The 19,324-nt window shown below is 34.1% G+C and overlaps 4 protein-coding genes across 5 annotated transcripts; all 4 read left to right on the top strand.

The window, feature by feature from the left end:
• The first annotated feature begins 1,168 nt into the window (after window positions 1-1,168).
• LOC106758139 (protein ABHD17C) lies at window positions 1,169-5,772 on the top strand. Of its 2 annotated transcripts, none has more exons than XM_014641073.2 (7): window positions 1,169-1,667; window positions 1,785-1,821; window positions 2,604-2,840; window positions 2,961-3,008; window positions 4,360-4,799; window positions 4,881-4,986; window positions 5,456-5,772. In XM_014641073.2, the coding sequence occupies exons 1-6, from the start codon at window positions 1,366-1,368 to the stop codon at window positions 4,951-4,953; spliced, it is 1,137 nt and encodes a 378-aa protein (XP_014496559.1). In that variant the 5' UTR covers window positions 1,169-1,365; the 3' UTR covers window positions 4,954-4,986; window positions 5,456-5,772. The 2 variants fall into 2 exon arrangements, with proteins under 2 accessions (XP_014496559.1, XP_014496558.1); XM_014641072.2 differs by having other exon boundaries at window positions 1,170-1,667; window positions 5,450-5,772.
• Window positions 5,773-7,947: 2,175 nt separating this feature from the next.
• On the top strand, window positions 7,948-8,673 carry LOC106759237 (ubiquitin-40S ribosomal protein S27a-like). Its single transcript, XM_014642311.2, has one exon. It carries the CDS (start codon window positions 8,002-8,004, stop codon window positions 8,467-8,469), a length of 468 nt encoding a protein of 155 aa, XP_014497797.1. The 5' UTR covers window positions 7,948-8,001; the 3' UTR covers window positions 8,470-8,673.
• A 1,958-nt stretch (window positions 8,674-10,631) lies between these two features.
• On the top strand, window positions 10,632-11,355 carry LOC106759238 (ubiquitin-40S ribosomal protein S27a-like). Its single transcript, XM_014642312.2, has one exon. It carries the CDS (start codon window positions 10,696-10,698, stop codon window positions 11,161-11,163), a length of 468 nt encoding a protein of 155 aa, XP_014497798.1. The 5' UTR covers window positions 10,632-10,695; the 3' UTR covers window positions 11,164-11,355.
• Window positions 11,356-16,726: 5,371 nt separating this feature from the next.
• Window positions 16,727-17,839, top strand: LOC106758488. The gene has a single exon (XM_014641407.1). The coding sequence runs from the start codon at window positions 16,727-16,729 to the stop codon at window positions 17,837-17,839; it is 1,113 nt and encodes a 370-aa protein (XP_014496893.1).
• The last annotated feature ends 1,485 nt before the right edge of the window (window positions 17,840-19,324 follow it).

Here is a 19,324-nt window from a genome sequence, read left to right on the forward strand (position 1 = left end):
TATATATAAATTAGGGTTATAATCTTATGAATTAGGGCATCAAAATAATGAGATAAGGTTCATGTATTATTATCTCATAGAGTTAGTGTGATATTTTTTAAGTTAAAGGAATCATATAATATACTTCATTCTATATACAGATATCCATCTTTATTTATATGCTATATGTATAAAAATATTTTTTTCATAGTTTTTTTTAAAGAGATTTATATTCACAAATTGTAACTAAAAATAAATTTAAAATATAATTGAGTGTACATTGCCAAAGTTCATTAAATCCATTTTTTAAAGGAGTGTGCTGGAAACTAAAACTATGATCAAGGTTAATGTTATGGTACGTATAACAGTTTAATGTATTGCATCTAAAAAAAAAGTAGTTATACTTATTAAATGTATGAGTACAATTTTAACAACTAATTTATTTAAGAAAATATAATTATTTTATTGTCGTTATTATCATATAAATATATTTTAAATTTCAATAACTTATCTTTGTACATCTGACATTTTGTTATAATTGTAAATAGTGTATTTGTAATAAACAGAGAAACCTATGAACATGTATATATTATAGATAAATATACTTATGTTGAAATAGTCCACCCTATAAACCATATTATTAATACAAAAATCTTGATGGATGTATTTTGATTAACAAAGATATATAATTTAATTACTTAAACATATAACACAAGTGTTACAAATACTAACTCGAACGTTATATATTTTAATGGTAACATCTGAAATATTATCACAAAAGCATAATACTAAAATAATTATAATTAGTTTAAAATATATACATTTTTTGTACGATATTAATGTGCATCACTTGAAAATTAATATTAATGTCCTAACAATCAATATTTTGATTCTTAGATAGAATGATTGAAATAAAACCATTACTCATAAAATTGGAAGATTAATTACCTCTATCTTGAAATAAATATTTCAAACTTAGAGATTAAAAATAACAAAGGTGATAATAAAGTAATTTAATAATAATAAAAAAACCAAAATTAACAATGAATGATTCCATCAACAGATAACCTAATTTTGGCATCATTGCTCCAATTCTATGTCTTGTCTCTTCCTATTTTCGTCATTTTCTATTTTCTTCATTCAAATTATTGCAATTAAGGTGTTCCAAAGAGAGGAGAAAAGATCCTGTGTGTACTCTTAATGCACCCCTCCTCACTACTAAACTGACACGTGTACTGACAAGTGAGCATCACTGTCACACTCACCACCCCTTCTTAAACATCACCATCATCACCACCAATACCCACACACTCACATCACACGTGCCTTCTCTCCTTCCTCTTCCAAATTGATTCCAAACTTGGGAACACAGATAATTATTAACTAATGGGAGCGGTCACGTCGTCGATGGCGGCGAAGTTCGCCTTCTTCCCCCCTAACCCGCCGTCCTACGGTGTCGGGGTGGATGCCGTGACGGGGAAGCTGAAGATGACGGGGGTGGCCACCAGGGAAAATGTCGACGTTTTGAAGCTCTGCACCAGACGAGGGAACACCATCGTTGCCATCTACATTGCAAACCCTTCCGCCTCCTCCACTCTGCTCTATTCCCACGGCAACGCCGCCGATCTGGGTCGGATGTACGAGTTGTTCTCCGAGCTGAGTCACCACCTCCGAGTCAACCTCTTATGGTAACTACTCACTGCACATACATTACATCATGTTACCATTGTTGTTGTTGTTACTTCTAATGTCATGTCACGTTGTTTATTCACAGTACCAATTTTTCATTTTTTTTTCTCTTGTAGTTATGACTATTCTGGATACGGTCAGTCTTCTGGTAAGGTAAGCGATTTTTCTCTGCTTAATATTTTTTTTATTTATTTTACATGATACTGGATCTGATTTTCAAATCCTCTTCACGAGAAATATTGAGTTTTTTTTTTTTTTTTTTCTGACAGAGAAGTTCTTAAAAGTTCTTCTATTTTTTTTCTTACAGACTCTAGATCATATGGGTTTTTTGAGCTCTGTATGATGCCTCTTGAAATAGTAACAGTGTGATTTAGCTGTAACGTTGGTAATCAATTGAACTGAGATATGCATCGCGTCAGTCTATACATGTTTTTTAAAAAAATTAAGAGTTTACCTTATGTGATAGTTTTTTCTTTTTTAAATCCTAGAAAAATTGGAATGCTGTTAAGAACGATAGAATTAAAGAACTACGAATAGAACTTTCAATAATAGAATAACATATTCACTTAAGGAAAGTCTGAAAGAAGTAGATGATTTATGTTGAATGGCTATAGAACAAGAAATTTAATTTGATTACAAGTAAATAGTCTATATCCACCAATCATTCAAAGAATTCTTTTTATATTGTCATTTAATCAGTATAATAAATGTATTGACTTTTACAACAATCAACTTAAAAGCTATGCCAGTAATCAGTTACCTTAAAATTTACACGATCCAAGTCAGTCAAGTCATTTTGAGTGAAGGTTTCTATATTTGCTTATTTCTTTTTTATATCATTCTATTATTGTTCAATGTTTTATGAGTTAGAATGTCACGAGGTAGCTTAATATTTTGCTGGAATGGGAGTGAGTTGAAGAATATTTTTTTGACAGCCTAGTGAGCAGAACACGTATGCAGATATAGAAGCTGCATATAAATGCCTTGTAGAAATGTATGGGGCGAAAGAGGAAGATATTATTCTGTATGGCCAATCTGTCGGTAGTGGACCCACCACAGATTTGGCTACGCGTTTACCAAACCTTAGGGCTGTCATTCTACACAGTCCCATCTTATCTGGTCTCCGAGTCATGTATCCTGTGAAGCGGACATATTGGTTTGACATTTATAAGGTTTTATCTGTACCTATCATTGCTAAATAAATTGGTTAGTTACATAGTTCAATTTGAGCCTCACGCACATATAGAGTTCCATTGCTGCAATTTAATGATGTTTTTCTGTTTTTTGTGCAGAACATTGATAAAATTCCTTTGGTCAGATGTCCAGTTCTGGTAATTCATGTGAGTGTGCTCAGTTCAAACTAGTATGTTATAGTATTAAATAGAATCTGTCATTGTACTGAACGGAATGGGAATAATAATTTGAAGTAATCATGGAATGGACCTTGATGGTTTTGGATCTCGCATAGTTTATGAAATATACTCATTTGTAATCTGAGTTGATGGTCCTCTTCCACTTTCTTGCTTTTCAAATACATACCCTCACGGCTTCATCATCATCATCAATAATAAATTGACTGAAACTTATTCAGCTGTATTGATCTGTTAACATTGTTTAGAGCCATTCTAAGTTTCCCTGAGTTCCTTAAAAATTCTTGACCGTTGTCATTGTGGATGTCCGTCTGAGCTTTCTATTTAGATTTTTAAACAACATTTATGTGGTTGTCAACCATGCCAAAGTACTTCGGTAGGACACTGGAACTAAAAGTCTATCATACTGCTGCTGAAGTCACTGTGCTGACGAAAGTTTCTTACTCTCTACTTCCTCTCTTCCCTTTGGTTGTGTCATTTCACTAGTAGGACAGATCGCTCCTCCCTTGCCAGTTATGAAGGTTGCTAGATAACTCCCAAACCAATCCCCTAATTGCCTCCGCATACATGTCTCTGGTTGTTCTTATTGATATAATAGACCTTAGTGATATGTGGATTCTGACTACCAAATCTGTCGTGGTTGCGATAATATGTTTCTATAATTCTTTATATACCGTTGATCACAGTCCACTAACTTCCGAATTGCCCAATGCAATGAGAAATTGTAAGGCTTTCCAGATCACTCTTTTTTTTATTAACCGACTTAGCTGTTATCTAAAATGAACTTTCATATCTTTATGAGTATTCTGGAGTGATCTGTCAAAATTTGGTAATTTGAATAACTCAAAACAAAGTTTTGAATTTTTCATGTGGGAACTATTATTCTGAAAATATCCATGGCTTAGATTTTGTAACCTGAGTATAGGTATTCCATGCTACATTAGTGATATCATTCTACACAGCCTTTTCATGTATTCTAGTTTTTACATTCATTTCAACTTTTTTATCAATTTTAAAACAGCTTAATTTAGGACATGCTTTTTTTGTTGTGTGACCTCAAGTTAGAGAAAAAGCATATCAACGTGGTTTATATGCATACAGAGTGTATAACTAGGCTATCAAATGGAGATATGCCTTATTTAACTGAACACTTAGCTGACCAGTTAAATTTGATGTTGGGGAACATAATGGGTTAGACTTTTTTAATTGGTCAACTGTTTTGTCAGTAGCCAAATGCAATCAACCTATCACTTTCAACATTCAAGCCATTTTATATATAATAAGAGGGTTTTTCTTTTGTGTTGACATATGTATCGTTTAGGGAACAGCTGATAATGTAGTTGATTGCTCCCACGGGAAGCAGCTTTGGGAACATTGCATACAAAAGTACGAACCCCTGTGGATTAAAGGAGGAAATCATTGTGACCTGGAGCTTTACCCTGAATATATAAAGCACCTCAGGAAATTTATTGTGGTTATTGAGCGGCCACCGTATAAAAAAACTGGATCTGAACCGATTCCTGATCAACTGGACAGACCTAGGAGTAGCACAGATTTTAGAGAGAAACCTAGACTCAGCATGGATCTAAGGGAGACTTTGAGACGAAGTTTTGACTTCAAAGAAAAGCCAAGGATAAGCACAGACCATAAAGAAAAGTCAAGAGCTGACAAGAAAGATAAATCAAGAAAGAGTATAGACCGCTCTGAGAAAGCATGTAACGGAGCAGAAATTCCTGAGAAAGCAAGAAATAGCATTGACCGGTCAGTTACAAATCACGTTTGATATGCTCATGTCAGTTCTGCTAATGTTATGCCTTACAATTTTTCTATCTTTTGCTGCAGTTTTGGTGAAATGGTGAGATCAGTTGGTTTGTGCCATATTGATTGTTTTAGGCCCAGGGCAACTCAAGCATAAAGATGACTCCATGACAAAAGCTTACACGTTGAGGTTGTATTCTTAATGATTATTTGATTGGTTGGTGGGTTGTATGGGTGATAGGAAAAAGTTCAGTTATTGTCCGGTTTAATTTCTGAAGTAATAGATGAAAAAGTAATTTAACATAGTAGATCATGTTTCACTAAATCCTCGTTTGGTTAATATTGTGACCTGATTTTAGCATGCTAACATTAACCAGGGTAGTGAGTTCAATTTGTCAGGGTAACCACATAAACAAGCACTTTACAATCTGCATTGTTAGATTTACTTCTGTATTGCTACAGTAACATATTTCCTACACGAAAACAGACTGGATCCAACTTCTCTGCAGTACTGTTCTTTCTTTTTGTTTCAACTGAATGTTGACAATTAGCTCTAGACCACATTATTATCTTTCCTCGTTTCCTATAAAATTTATGCTCTTGATTTCACCGGTTTCATTATATGTATATGACATGGAAACCTTAACTTGAAGGGAAAGCCATGTCTTTATTGGCATAACATAACAACAACTGGGGAACTCAGCATTGTTGCCAGCACCTCCCCCAACTTCCTTTGGTGGATCGGGCAACGATGAAGCTTTTTTTATTGAATTCTCTGGCTGTATCTGAATTTTTTATTGCGTCATAAATTGCAGTGGTTCTTGGTTTTATTGGTAGACCTCTGAATCAACCATGGCCAAGAGGAGCATGTTTTTGTTACAGTTTGACTCTTCATATAGGTTCTCGTGTGTGTGTGTGATTGTTTTAGTTTATAAAACAAAAATAATCATTAGTCATAACTTTGTCATTTTCTTTCTATTTTTTAATTTATTTTCAATTTTTTATTTATTTTTCATTTTAAAATTTGTTTATATATAATAAATATTAAAAGCTTATTTAATCATATAAAATATTTTTTAAACTTTTAACTAATTAATTAATGTTTTTAATTAGCTAAATTAAAATAACTATTAAACTTACATAGTAACTTATTCTAACGTGACTAATAATTGAAATTTAAGGTAAGGGTTAATTATTTAAATTACAATTCTATTATATATTTTCACATTTAAATAATATAATATAGAAAAGTTAAAATTTTAAATTTAAATAAAAAATGGGACAACGAGCTAACTTACATTTTGACCCATTAAATTGACAGACTAGATGGACTAGACAAAATGGGTTAATGAATTAAAATTTTCAATCTGATCTGTCCTATTTTAAATGGACTAGTATTTTCAAAACTGGTTAGAATATATGAGTTAATATGGTCCATCGGATTGGGTTGAATTGAAAAAGAATTAAAATTTCTATATAGGTCATTTTTGACTTCAGTCCACTAGGAATTTGACACATTCAGGATTTGTGTGAGGAAAGGAAAATGGAAGCTATTTAGGGTGTATATAGTCCAATGCGATAGGGCTTTTAATTTTATTTTTAATTTGTTAGAAATTTTTTAATAATTTATTGAGGTATTGTTATTAGTATTATTCTCAATGAAATGAGGTATTCAATGATGAAAATGTTATGTTATAGGTGCTTATATTGTAAGATTAAATATTATGCTTTCGATTTGATGAATTCACAAGTAAATTTGAGTTTTCTGTTAAATTTATCTTCTTTCATCAATGAAGTGTGCGAGAGAGATTATATAAATAATTTTATAATTGATCAGATGTTTCTCATAACACGTGATGACTTAATTGTATGGGTTTGATTACTTTTCTTCTTGGGTTTATTGTCGTAAATATAATATATTATAAAGTTATAGTGAACTTGGGAAAAAGACGTTCGTCTTGTTAAGATGTGAATGAGGTAAGAAGGACATGAAATGCAAACTTGATATTCAATCGAGTATATACAACACAAGAAAATGTGAGTTTCCTTTTAATACGAGGGGAGGGCCAAATTATAATGGAGAAGGGTGGGTATTGAAGATTATATCTACATAACATAACCATGATTTGGCATAAAATTTAGTTGGTCACATATTTATTGGGAGGTTAAATAACACTGAGTAATTATTACTTATTGATATGACTAAAAATCAAGTGTCACGACAATCAACCAACCAAATGTATACTAACAAACAATCATTGAGAGGGTCGTGAATTAAATTACAACAATTGGTGATGATGTTGGATCGTGATAAATACATCAATTTTGAGTAGATGTGTTAATGAATACGAGGTGATAAGTGACATCTTTTGGATATATTCTCTTGTAGTGAAATTGTTGAATGTATTTAATGTTGTTTTTGTCATGAATACGATATACAAAACCAACAAATATAGACTGTCATTGCTTGAGATAGTTGGGATAACATCTACAAGGTTGACCTTCTTAAGGATCTTTGCATTCTTATCAAGTAAAGAGGAAAATAATTTCACTTGGGCTTTATAAAGGTTCAGAAGATTAGTTTTTACTTATGAGAGCGATCCACTTATTTTTTTAACTTAATAAGATATAAATTAAATTTTTATTTTTATTTTTTGCGAGTAACGAATATCTACGAGTACGGATAGTATAATATCCGTACTTAACCCGTTTAAAAACAAATATTAAAATACCCGATACCCACAATCTATAGATAATGAATATCCGCGAATACCAATTATCTATCACGAATTTTATCTACAGGTATTCACACGCGTGAATTTTTTTGTCATCTGATAAAATTAAATGACATTTTAAAAATTAAATGACAGTTCTAAGTAACAATTATTGTTTATCTAATTGCTTTTTTTTTTTTCTACAGAATAATACAACCGTCCACTTAAAAATGCAAAGAGAAGGATTGAAGATGTAGGGAGAAGAACCAAAAATTATGACCAAATAAATAAATAAAAAAGAACTTTTTAAGTAAAAGCACAGAAGGAAGTGAAAATGTAAATATATGTTGATGAAAAACATAACATTTAGTTAGATATGCGGACTAGCCTAAAAAAAAGCCCTATCCCATTGGACTATATAAACCCTCCCTAACTTCAGTTTTCCTTTCCTCAGCACAAACCCTGAGTCGAAACCCTAGCTCTCAGCAGGGATGCAGATATTCGTCAAAACTCTCACGGGGAAGACCATCACCCTTGAGGTGGAGTCTTCTGACACCATTGATAATGTTAAGGCCAAGATCCAGGACAAGGAGGGCATCCCACCAGATCAGCAACGTCTCATCTTCGCAGGAAAGCAGCTCGAGGACGGTCGCACCCTCGCCGACTATAACATCCAGAAAGAGTCCACTCTCCATCTTGTCCTCCGTCTCCGCGGTGGCGCCAAGAAACGTAAGAAGAAGACATATACCAAGCCCAAGAAGATCAAGCACAAGCACAAGAAGGTGAAGCTCGCTGTCTTGCAGTTTTATAAGGTTGACGACTCCGGAAAGGTGCAGAGGCTCCGCAAGGAGTGCCCCAACGCTGAGTGCGGNGCTGGAACCTTCATGGCTAACCATTTCGATCGTCACTACTGCGGCAAGTGCGGTCTCACTTATGTATACCAGAAGGCGGATGCCTAATTTCGGNTTTTGTTCGTTCAGTGTTGGGACGTTTTTAATTAAACTTTTATGAAATACTTTATCGATTTGGATTACCTATTATTCGCATACATATTTTGTTAATTCCATTGAAGTAGTTTATATCGAATTGCTATGGTGGTTATTGTTCTATGATATGTCGAGAGTGTGGTATAATAAATGGATGTTGTAGGTTGAGATTGGAAACTCCTGTCTATGCCTTTAGGGTGTTTGATGAATTGTTTGAGTTGTGATTTAGGTGTTCATGGAACTTTATTTCTGTTATCTGGTTCTGCTGATTCTTGACATTATGTTGCTTTCTTAAATTTATAATTGTTGATGCAGGCAAGCTTTTTGGTGGGTTTCGTTGATAATTTGTACCCAGTGTAAGCTTTCTCCATAAGTTTTACTTTGATGGATGCTTTTTCCATTTACATTATAAAGTTACTAGTGAAAATTTGATATTTTTTCAATAGTTGGCGTTGGATTTTAGTGCTATTACTAAGGGAAGTAATATGTTTTACCTTATTTTTTAGTGATGTTATGTTTGATTCGTTTGATATCCCGAAGAGTGATGATGCAAATGTAGAACATTGTGNCGGACTGCGTTGGAAGAGCAGGTTTAAATTACTATTATAAAAAAAATATTATGCCCNAGCTGGAAGAAGTTCAAAATTTTTAAATGTCTGGTTATGGTTAACTAATTTGGCTTGAACATGGTAAATTTTGTTTTGCTATTTTTATATAATGAAATTTTATTTAATGCCTTGAATTGATTCTTCGTTTGCTATGGATAGTTTCTTATTATTTTTGTTATGCTAAAACATGTTTTTTGNGCTTGTATGTTTGTATCACTTTGCTAGGAATTTGGTTGAGATTTTTTGTTGGGTTGGATTGTTGTTGGTGTTGTTTTGTTGTTTGGGTTTAAATGTGTTAGTGTGGTTCTCCTAATAGGAACACTGATTGAACTTTAGCAATTAAGCTGTTTGCCTAGAAAACTAGGTTTTTATGCAATATTTTTTTGTTTTCTGATTTATCTGCCAAAGTTTTCAAAGTGTGGCTGTTTGATTTTAGATTGCCTGTGTATTTTTCAGGCAGTTTTTATTTGTTTGTGAGGGAGGCACTGTGTAAATGTTGTGTAAGTTTGTTAATGATTTTAAAGACTGTTCCATGAGCTATGTGTCTCTGATGTTGCAATAGTATAATTTGTTATAAAAAATATTGTATTTAATCGTAAATAATATTATAGTATTTTCAAGCGTAATTAATTATATTGTGAATATTTATTATTTCTATATATATTTTATCGTAACTTATCAAAATCTCAAAACTTGTTAGTTTTGATAGAATCTTTTAATAAAACAGACAGAAAACTATTTACCATTGTACACCCTTAAATTTTTTTATAAGGAAGTTAAATATTATATTGAAACCGAAACTAATATATCTGAAATATATTTTTATTTTTATTTTTATTATATATATTTAAAATCTGTAGAAGTTAATAATAAAGAATAGTTTTTGTAATTAATAAGTAATTAAGAGTATTAGAAGAAAATAATAGAGGATTCAAATTTATTTTAAATTAAAACTCGAGAAATTAATTCAGTTGAAAACATAGACATCAAATTAATTGAGATGGAAATTTAACAATTAAATTAAACTCACACTCTTACAATCGTTTTTTACCTTTAATTGTTAACAGATTGAATGAATTTTCTTAATTTGTTTATGTTATTTTTTATTTGAATGTCAAAATATTGTCAAAATTTCAATTAAAATATTTCAAACTTTATAATTATTTAATAAAGGAATAAATCAAACTAAATTTTTTTATCGGTGTTTACTTGTTATAAAATTGATCACAAATTATTTTTAACCCTCAAAACCCGAATACCCTTACATGCATAAAAACAAAACTAATATTATATATATATATATATATATATATATATATATATATATATATATATTTAGTATTAGTGTTGAAATGAAATAATGGTAAAATCATTTAAAAAAAAGACAGTAAATAAAAAAATCAAACATACATGTAAGAATATAATTATTTTAAATCACGTTTTTATTTCATAAATGAAAGATTATATATATAATAAAGCTGTGATTTTTCTTGGAAAGTTGAGGTGAAACATAGCTCCTAGGACTATTTAAACCCTCCATATCATTCTTTCTCCTTTTGTTGAGAAAGCCTTGGAAACCCTAGCAGCTGCAATGCAAATATTTGTGAAAACCCTTACGGGGAAGACCATCACCCTTGAGGTGGAGTCTTCTGACACCATTGACAATGTCAAGGCCAAGATTCAGGACAAGGAGGGCATTCCACCAGATCAGCAGCGTCTCATCTTTGCAGGAAAGCAGCTCGAGGACGGTCGCACCCTCGCCGATTACAACATCCAGAAAGAGTCCACTCTCCACCTCGTCCTCCGTCTCCGCGGTGGCGCCAAGAAGCGCAAGAAGAAGACATATACCAAGCCTAAGAAGATCAAGCACAAGCACAAGAAGGTGAAGCTCGCTGTCTTGCAGTTNTATAAGGTTGACGACTCCGGAAAGGTGCAGAGGCTCCGCAAGGAGTGCCCCAACGCTGAGTGCGGNGCTGGAACCTTCATGGCTAACCATTTCGATCGTCACTACTGCGGCAAGTGCGGTCTCACTTATGTATACCAGAAGGCGGATGCCTAATTTCGGATTTTGTTCGTTTAGTGTTGGGACGTTTTTAATCAACCTTTTATGAAATACTTTATCGATTTGGATTACCCATTATTCGCATATATATTTTGTTAATTCCATTTAAGTAGTTCATATCAAATTGGTGGTTTATTGTTTCTATGTTATATCGGGAGTGTGGTATAATAAATGGCTGTTGTTGGTTGAGATTGGCAAATACTTTTTATGACTTTAGGGTGTTTGATGAATTGTTTGACTTGTGTTTTAGGTATTCATGGAACTTTATTTATGTTATCTGGTTCTGCTGATTCTTGACATTCTGCGGCTTTCTTAAATTGATAATTGTTGATGCCAGGCAAGCTTTTTGGTGGGTTTCGTTGATAATTTGTACTCGTGTAAGCTTTATGCATAAGTTTTACTTTGATTTATGCCTTTTCCATTTAAAACTCTTGCAATTTCTGTGGGTCCTTTGCTTCCGTTTACATTATAAAGTTACTACTGTGAAATTTTGATATTTTTTCAATAGTTGAGTATTTCTGTGGCGTTATTGGTGTTTGGTAGTGTTATTTCTAAGGGAAGTAATATGTTTTATCTTATTTTTTAGTGATATTATGTTTGATTCGTTTGATACCCGAAGAGTGATGTAATGCAAATGTAGAAGATTGTGTTGGAAGTGCAGGTTTAAATTACTATTATAAACAAAATTTTATGCCCCAGCTGGAAGAAGTTATAATTTTAAATTTCTGGTTATGGTTAACTAATTTGGCTTGAACCTAAATTTTTGTATGCTATTTGGTGAAATTTTATTTATTGCGCTTGAATTGATTCTTCGTTTGCTATGAATTGTTTCTTATTATTTTTGTTATGCTAAAACATGGTTTTTTTAGTGCTTATTTGTATGTTTGTATCACTTTGTAGAGTTTGAATTTGGTTTTGAGATTGTGTTGGGTTGGATTGTTTAATTGATGCTCTGTTAATTTTGTGAATGGTCGTTGGTATTGTTTTCTTGTTTGGGTTTTTTTTATCCTAGTGATTAGGAAGATATACATGTGTTTTATCTATTTATCTTGAAGGTAATGGATGGTGTTTAAATGTGTTAGTGTGGTTCTCCTAATGAGAAAACTGATTGAACTCTAGCAATTAAGCTGTTTGTGTAGAAAACTAGGTTTGTAGGCAATATTTTTTGTTTTCTAATTCCCATTGGTTGATTCGAAACTTAAATGGAGAATCATGATTTAGGTTTTGAGGTCGAACGTTGTTGGTTTTCGTCGTCGTTCTTTAAGAATGTAGTGTAAATGACAGGGCTACCTGAATAGTTTTTTTAAGAATTCGAAGTTTGACTATGGTAATACTGCGATTTCATTAGAGACAGATGTCATTGAAGTAGTGAAGATTGCTACTAATGAATTAGTTTGAAAAATGGCTGAGGCTGGTTTAGGTTTCAGTCGTGTGAATTATGTAAATGGTTGTTTTGTACACCCTGCTATGAAGAATGGTTGCAGTTTGACTCTTCATATTCTCATCATGACCGTTTTAACGGTTCTGTTTTTACCTAGTGACATTTAGGTGTATTGCTTAAATTACACATATTATATCATTTTATTTAAAATCCATGATTCTAATTTAAATTAAAATATTTTATTTTGACACTGAAATTCCTTTTATATAATTTAATTAATGCTTACTTACAATATATAATATCTAATAATATCATTTGAAATCCTTAATAAAGTCTATTGAAATATATGAACAAAAATATTACTATATTTAAGGGCAATTATAATTTTAATATGATAATTTTATCCTTTTTTAAAATTAATAATAATAGAAAAGTGATTTAAAACTCTATTATTTTAATTTGAACTTTTTGTTGTGTTCAATATTTAAATTTGTGAAGACTGCTTTATATTAATCTATGTCGAAGAGATTGGTAGCTAAATATTTTATAATTAATTTAAGTTTGTATAATATTAAAATGAATAACCCCTTTAAAATATTTGGTTCTTTGTGTAATACTTAAATATGATTTTTTCTTTGTGTAATTTTTGGTTTTTTCTATTCTTTACAAATTGAGGGAGCACAAAAACAAACTTTTACCACGTGTCACTCACATAGAAAACCATAAAAAATAAAAATAAAGTAAAAATTTCCAAAAGAAAAAATCACATATGATGCTTTCTGACAAGTGGTTCTTCTTTTTACACTCGATATAATGTTATTTTATTTGTAAACAACAAGCTTCTTTTTACACTGTCACTAAAAAAAATCATAAAAAAGTTAAAGTGAAAAATATTTGCATTCGATTGCATAGCTTATTCTTTTGCATCGTTTAAATTTTATATTTGTAGAGTCTACTCTTTACATTTAAATTTTATATTTGTAGAGTCTACTCTTTACATTTGTTGTATGTTCTATTCTTTACACTTTTACATTGTCTTCTATTTTATTTTATTTTACCATTTAATCTTTTGTATTTTTACAATTTTTTTACACTGTCTATCTATCATTTGTAGTTTTATAACTTCTACTTTTCATATTTTTGTGCATTATCTAACTTTTTGTAGTTTTACTGAGTTTACTCAATTTTTCACATCTTTTATTCTTTTTATTTTTAGAAAATTTACTTTATATGTTTCTATGATTCATTTAAAATTAATTTTTATTCTGACTAACTCAATCATAATATATGGTTTAAAATAATTATATATGATTTATTTAAAATTTAAACGCATTCTCATTATGAAAAAAAAATTAAAATACTATATTATATACTTTATATTAAATTGTAATTATACTTCTATAAACTTGAATTAATACAATAAACAGATATTATAACAGGTACAAATAATACTAATAAAACTATAATTTGCAGTTTTCATAGTATGATAAATGAGGGAAAAGAAAAGGACAAGGTAAATAATGATGATAATTTAAAGAGTTTCACTAATATGCAGTAAACTTTTACAGTGCATATGGAATGACTATACCTGAGAGTGGTTGTGATATTATTCTAATAATTGCATGATTGTTTGAAGGAGATAGGTTGAAATGGAAAGGGAGGATCCCATGCATAGAGAAAGTCGACATGTTCATCAGTAGAAATTGATGAACCATCTTTAAGAAGACAGACATTATCAGAAATCTTGTTCAAAATTGATGGATCTTCAGTTTTGTAGGTTTGAAAATCAGTGCAGTTGAGCTTCACTTCTGACACTGCACACGGACATTTGTTAATAATCATCACTTTCCTCTCATTCATGCCGTGTGCCCAGTTTCCTGTTTTTGATTGTATCCCACTCACAGTTTGATGCATCATTCCCTGCAACCAATCACTTTAATCTTCTTATCATATATATGCATGCATGTTTAGGGTTTTCAAACTCATTTCATCCTATAATATTTCATGAATCAGACAAATTTCAGTGAAAACAGTACTTTAGATTAGATTTGGGTTTGAAACTCTTTTACTTTTAAAAAGATTTTAGGTTTAAACAATTTAGGCGTCCCTGTTTTGGTTTGGTCCTTCCACTTTGATCCCTTTCTTTTAAATTTTCTCAATTAAGTTCTCAGAACTGCTAATTTGAAGCAAATCAGCCTCTGCCGTTAAAAATCATTAACGGTGTTAATTTTTTACAGACGGAAGGGTGATGTGTCGATTTTTGACCACGTGGCTGTCTGATTTCTCTGCCTCCTATCCCACCTCCAACTCCTCCATGGCCATATCCAAACCCTAGCCGCCGCACCAAACCCTTCCCACCAAACCCTAGCCGCCGCACCAGATCCATCGTCGGCAGTCGTCCCCCCAACAGATCAACACGCATTCAACCATCAACGACGACCACCACTCTCTCAATCTCCACCGGAGAAGCCGCTGATAGCCACCATCAAAGCACCGCTGCATTCATCTTTTCCTCCATCACCGACCTCCAAAGCTTTGCCGAACTCCTCTGTTAGCCGTCGCAGGTCACGAGGCCTCCTTCTCCTTCAACTTCATCAACCTAAAAATCCCAAACAGCAGAGTTCTCTACCAAATCGCACCATGGCCGCTGCACTTTCTATCATCTGCGAGCACCTCCTCCACTCCCAAACTCCATGGAAACCGTGAAGCATCTTCACGAGTCTGCGCCACCACCTGCATCAAACCCAGAGCTGCAACAAACAAACCCAAAAGCAGAAAATCCAATTCCAGGTTTGCGCATTCCTTTTTCGCATTCAGAAGTTTTTCTTCAAGCTCCATGGAAGCACCATTCAAACCATCAATCCTCTTCGAAAGAAATATCCGCTGTGCATCCCAAATGGGTTTTCTAATTTTGTTAGATCTGATTATTTTTTACAGTGGAAGGGTTCTTGAATCCCTTTTTTCGTGCTCTGCCCTCTAATTCTCAGAAATGTAATGGAGTGAAAAATGATGATGATAGTTCATCTGAAGTTCCAGGAGCAATTAAAGAGAACGACAGCATTACCAATTTCGAAAGGGATTGGAATTCTGGGTCTGCTCACGGCGGCGGCGGCGATTAGGGTTTCATTAGAAATTAGGTTTGTGTGGTTGGAAAAGATAACTCTGACGTAGGAGAAGTGATGTGGCAAAAATCGACACATCACCCTTCCATCTGTACAAAAAATTAACACCGTTAACAATTTTTAACGGCAGGGGTAGTTCTGAGGACTCAATTGGGAAAATTTTAAAGAAGGGGACTAAAGTGGGAGGACCGAACGAAAACAGGGACGCCTAAATGGTTTAAACCAAGATTTTAATAAAGGTAGAAATTGTTGTTGTTATTCTGTTTTTCAAACTGATGTAACTAACTTTGGCAGTTAGTCCCTTTTCACAGTTTATATACTTCGTTGTATACCTTCTTCTGTTAATAATGAAATTCAGTTCATTTTACTTCCTCTCTGTCTCTACATAATCCTTTTACTCTGCATAATCTGCATTGCTCTCTGCATTGGCCCTAAGAGTGGTATCCAGAGCAAGGTTCGAAACTCGTTGCGGACAGCTCAAGACGTGTCAAAGAAAAAAGGTGTTCGTACGTAATGGTTGGGATGATGCATAACAACCTACTTGTATTCGATGGTAAAGGATTTGATGATTGGTGCATCAAGATGGATGCGATCCTCGCTTTCCAAGAAGTCGATGAAATCGTAAGAAAAGGTTTCAAAGAACCTTCTAAAGACGACACAGAAGCAGTCAAGAGGCAGTACAAGGAAAATCGGAAATTGGATTGTAAAGCGCGAATGTTGCTACATCAGTGCGTATCCGCAACAATCTTTCAGAAGATTTCAAAGGCTACTACGACGAGAGAGATTTGGGACATCTTACAGGATGGTTATGGCAATTCTGGGAAAGTCAAGAAAGTTAGATTGCAGTCACTCCAGAGGCAGTATGAGCTTCTCACTATGGGGGAACAAGAAACAGTTGTAAAGTACATTGGAAGAATCCAATTGATCATGAATGCAATGAGAGGGTGCGACAAGGTAATGAAGGACAAGAAAATTGTTGAAAAAAATACTTCGAACGCTAACCCCTCAATTTGATCATATAGCCTTGACCATAGAAGCAACCAAGGATCTCGAGCAGATGAGGGTGGAGGAATTGCAGAATTCCTTAGAAGCGTTTGAGCAGAGATTAGTTGAAAGAAGGAATGCTGAAAAAGCTTCTCAAGGCGTGAGTCAAGCTTTACAAGCAAGAAATGATTACAAACCCAGAGGTCGTGGCAGAGGAAGAGGACGTGCTCGGGGAGGTCGAGCTGGTGGCAGAAATTCGAGTGGTGCCGACCAAAATGATGAAGATGAAAACAGTGAAAACAAGAATGGCGGCAAGAGAGGCGGAAAGTATTCAAGAGGAAGAGGAAGAAGCAAGGTTGACAAAAGAAACATTCAATGTTTCACATGCAGTAAGTTCGGACACTATGCATCCGAATGCTGGCACAACGAAGAAGCGATGAAAAACAAAGGAAAAGAGGAAGCTAATCTTGCGCAAGAAGCTGACAATTCCGATTCAGATCACGTGCTATTGATGAGTGCTATCGATTCAGATAAAGAAACGCAGCAGTGGAGTCTAGCACAGGAAAATTGTTTGAACGTGTGCAAGGTGGTAGCATGCAATGGAGGCAAGTGTCAAGAAAAGAAGGCAAACAGAACACCCAACGAAGAGAGGTGTCAGGAAGAGGATGTACACGTGTCGATGGCACATGAAACGCGTCATGCAGAAGATGAGACTTGTTGGTATTTAGATACTGCATGTTCAAATCACATGACGGGGAGGAAAGAATGGTTGTTAGATCTTGATCCAAAAATCAGAAGTAATGTGCGATTTGCTGATGATAGCGTTATCATGGCTGAAGGGGCTGACAAGATCTTGATCAAACGCAAGGATGGGAGATCTGCATATATGAACAATGTGTTATACGTCCCAAATATGAAGAGTAATTTGTTGAGCTTGGGACAACTTCTTGAAAAAGGATATACGATGAAGATGCATCAAAAGCACATGGAGGTGTTTGACGAAAGGCAACAACTCATTCTCAAAGCCCCGCTTGCCAAGAACAGAACGTTTAAGGTAAAACTAGATGTTGTTGTTGTACAATGTTTGGCTGCAATTGATACGAAAGAGGAAGCTTGGTTGTGGCACTGCCGTTTCGGTCATCTGAACTTTCGAAGTCAGAGCTTGCTAAAATCCAAGAATTTATGAAAGGGGTTCCAGCAATACAAATACCTGATAGAGTATGTGAAGCGTGTGCTATAGGGAAGCATACCAGAAATGAATTTAAGAAAACTACATACAAGAGAGCCAAACAACCCCTTGTTGTCATCTATTCGGATGTGTGCGGACCCTTCAATATGGAGTCAATCGGAGGTTACAAGTACTTCTTAATCTTCGTAGATGAATGGACTAGGAAGATTTGGATCTACTTGCTTAAAGAAAAGAAAGATGTATACTTACGTTTTGTTAAATTTTGCGCAATGGTGGAGAGGCAATCTGGTTTGCAGTTAAGATTTTTAGAATAGACGGTGGTGGAGAGTTTAACTCTCACGAAATGGACAGTTTTTGTACTGGAAAAGGCATCATACATGAGGTGATAGCCCCATATACACCACAACATAATGGCATCGCTGAAAGGAGGAATAGGATGTTGCTTGACATGACCAGATGCTTACTTAAAGCCAAGAAATTGCCACACTTCTTTTGGGGTGAAGTTGTGTCTACAACAACGTATTTACTGAATAGGTGCCCAACAAAAGCCTTATCTGATTGCACTCCTGAGGAAGCTTGGTCAGGTGACAAGCCAAAATTTAATCATTTGCAAGTTTTTGGATTTGTGTGTTACAAACATATTCCAGAAGAAAGGCGGAAGAAGCCAGATGACAAAAGTGAGATTTTCATCCATGTTGGATATCACCCAACAGGAGCGTATAGGCTGTACAGTCCAGAGAAGAAACAGGTCATCATCAGTAAGGATGTGATTGTGGATGAAGGGGCTATTTACGATTGGCAAAAGACTGATGACAAATCAGAATTAACCCCTGGCTGGTTGGAAGATGGAAATACTTCTATGAAACAGATCGTTGTTAATGACGAAGGCAGCATCCAAAGGTCACAAAGAGTGAAGTTTCCCTCCACAAGACTGGCAGATCATGAGGTGTATGCAGACAGTGACATAACAGATTCTGGAGATTTAACTCATTTTGCATTACTGGCTGATGCAAAACCAATAACTTGGAGAAAGGCAATTGACATAAAGGAGTGAAAAGAAGCTATGATTGAGGAACTAAAGTCAATCGAGAAGAACAAGACTTGGGAAATGGTTGAGCCACCTCAACATAAGCAACCCATTGAGGTAAAGTGGGTGTTCAAAACCAAATACAAACCGAATGGTGATGTTGCGAAGCTTAAAGCTAGACTTGTAGCGAAGGGTTTCTTGCAGAAACCAAGAGTTAATTTCACGGATGGCTTTGCACCGGTTGCACGACTTGAAACTGTGAGATTGGTGATCGTAGTGGCCAACTTCCGAGGATGGAGAATCTGCCAAATGGACGTTAAGTCTGCGTTTCTTAACGGGCCTTTAGAAGAAGTCGTCTATGTCAGACAACCTCCTGGGTTTGAAAAGGAGGGACAAGAGCAGAAAGTTTATAAATTAAACAAGGTCTTATACGGCCTCAGACAGGCGCCTCGTGC

Source organism: Vigna radiata, chromosome 4, assembly GCF_000741045.1.
Source record: "Vigna radiata var. radiata cultivar VC1973A chromosome 4, Vradiata_ver6, whole genome shotgun sequence".
Taxonomy (NCBI): Eukaryota; Viridiplantae; Streptophyta; class Magnoliopsida; order Fabales; family Fabaceae; genus Vigna; species Vigna radiata.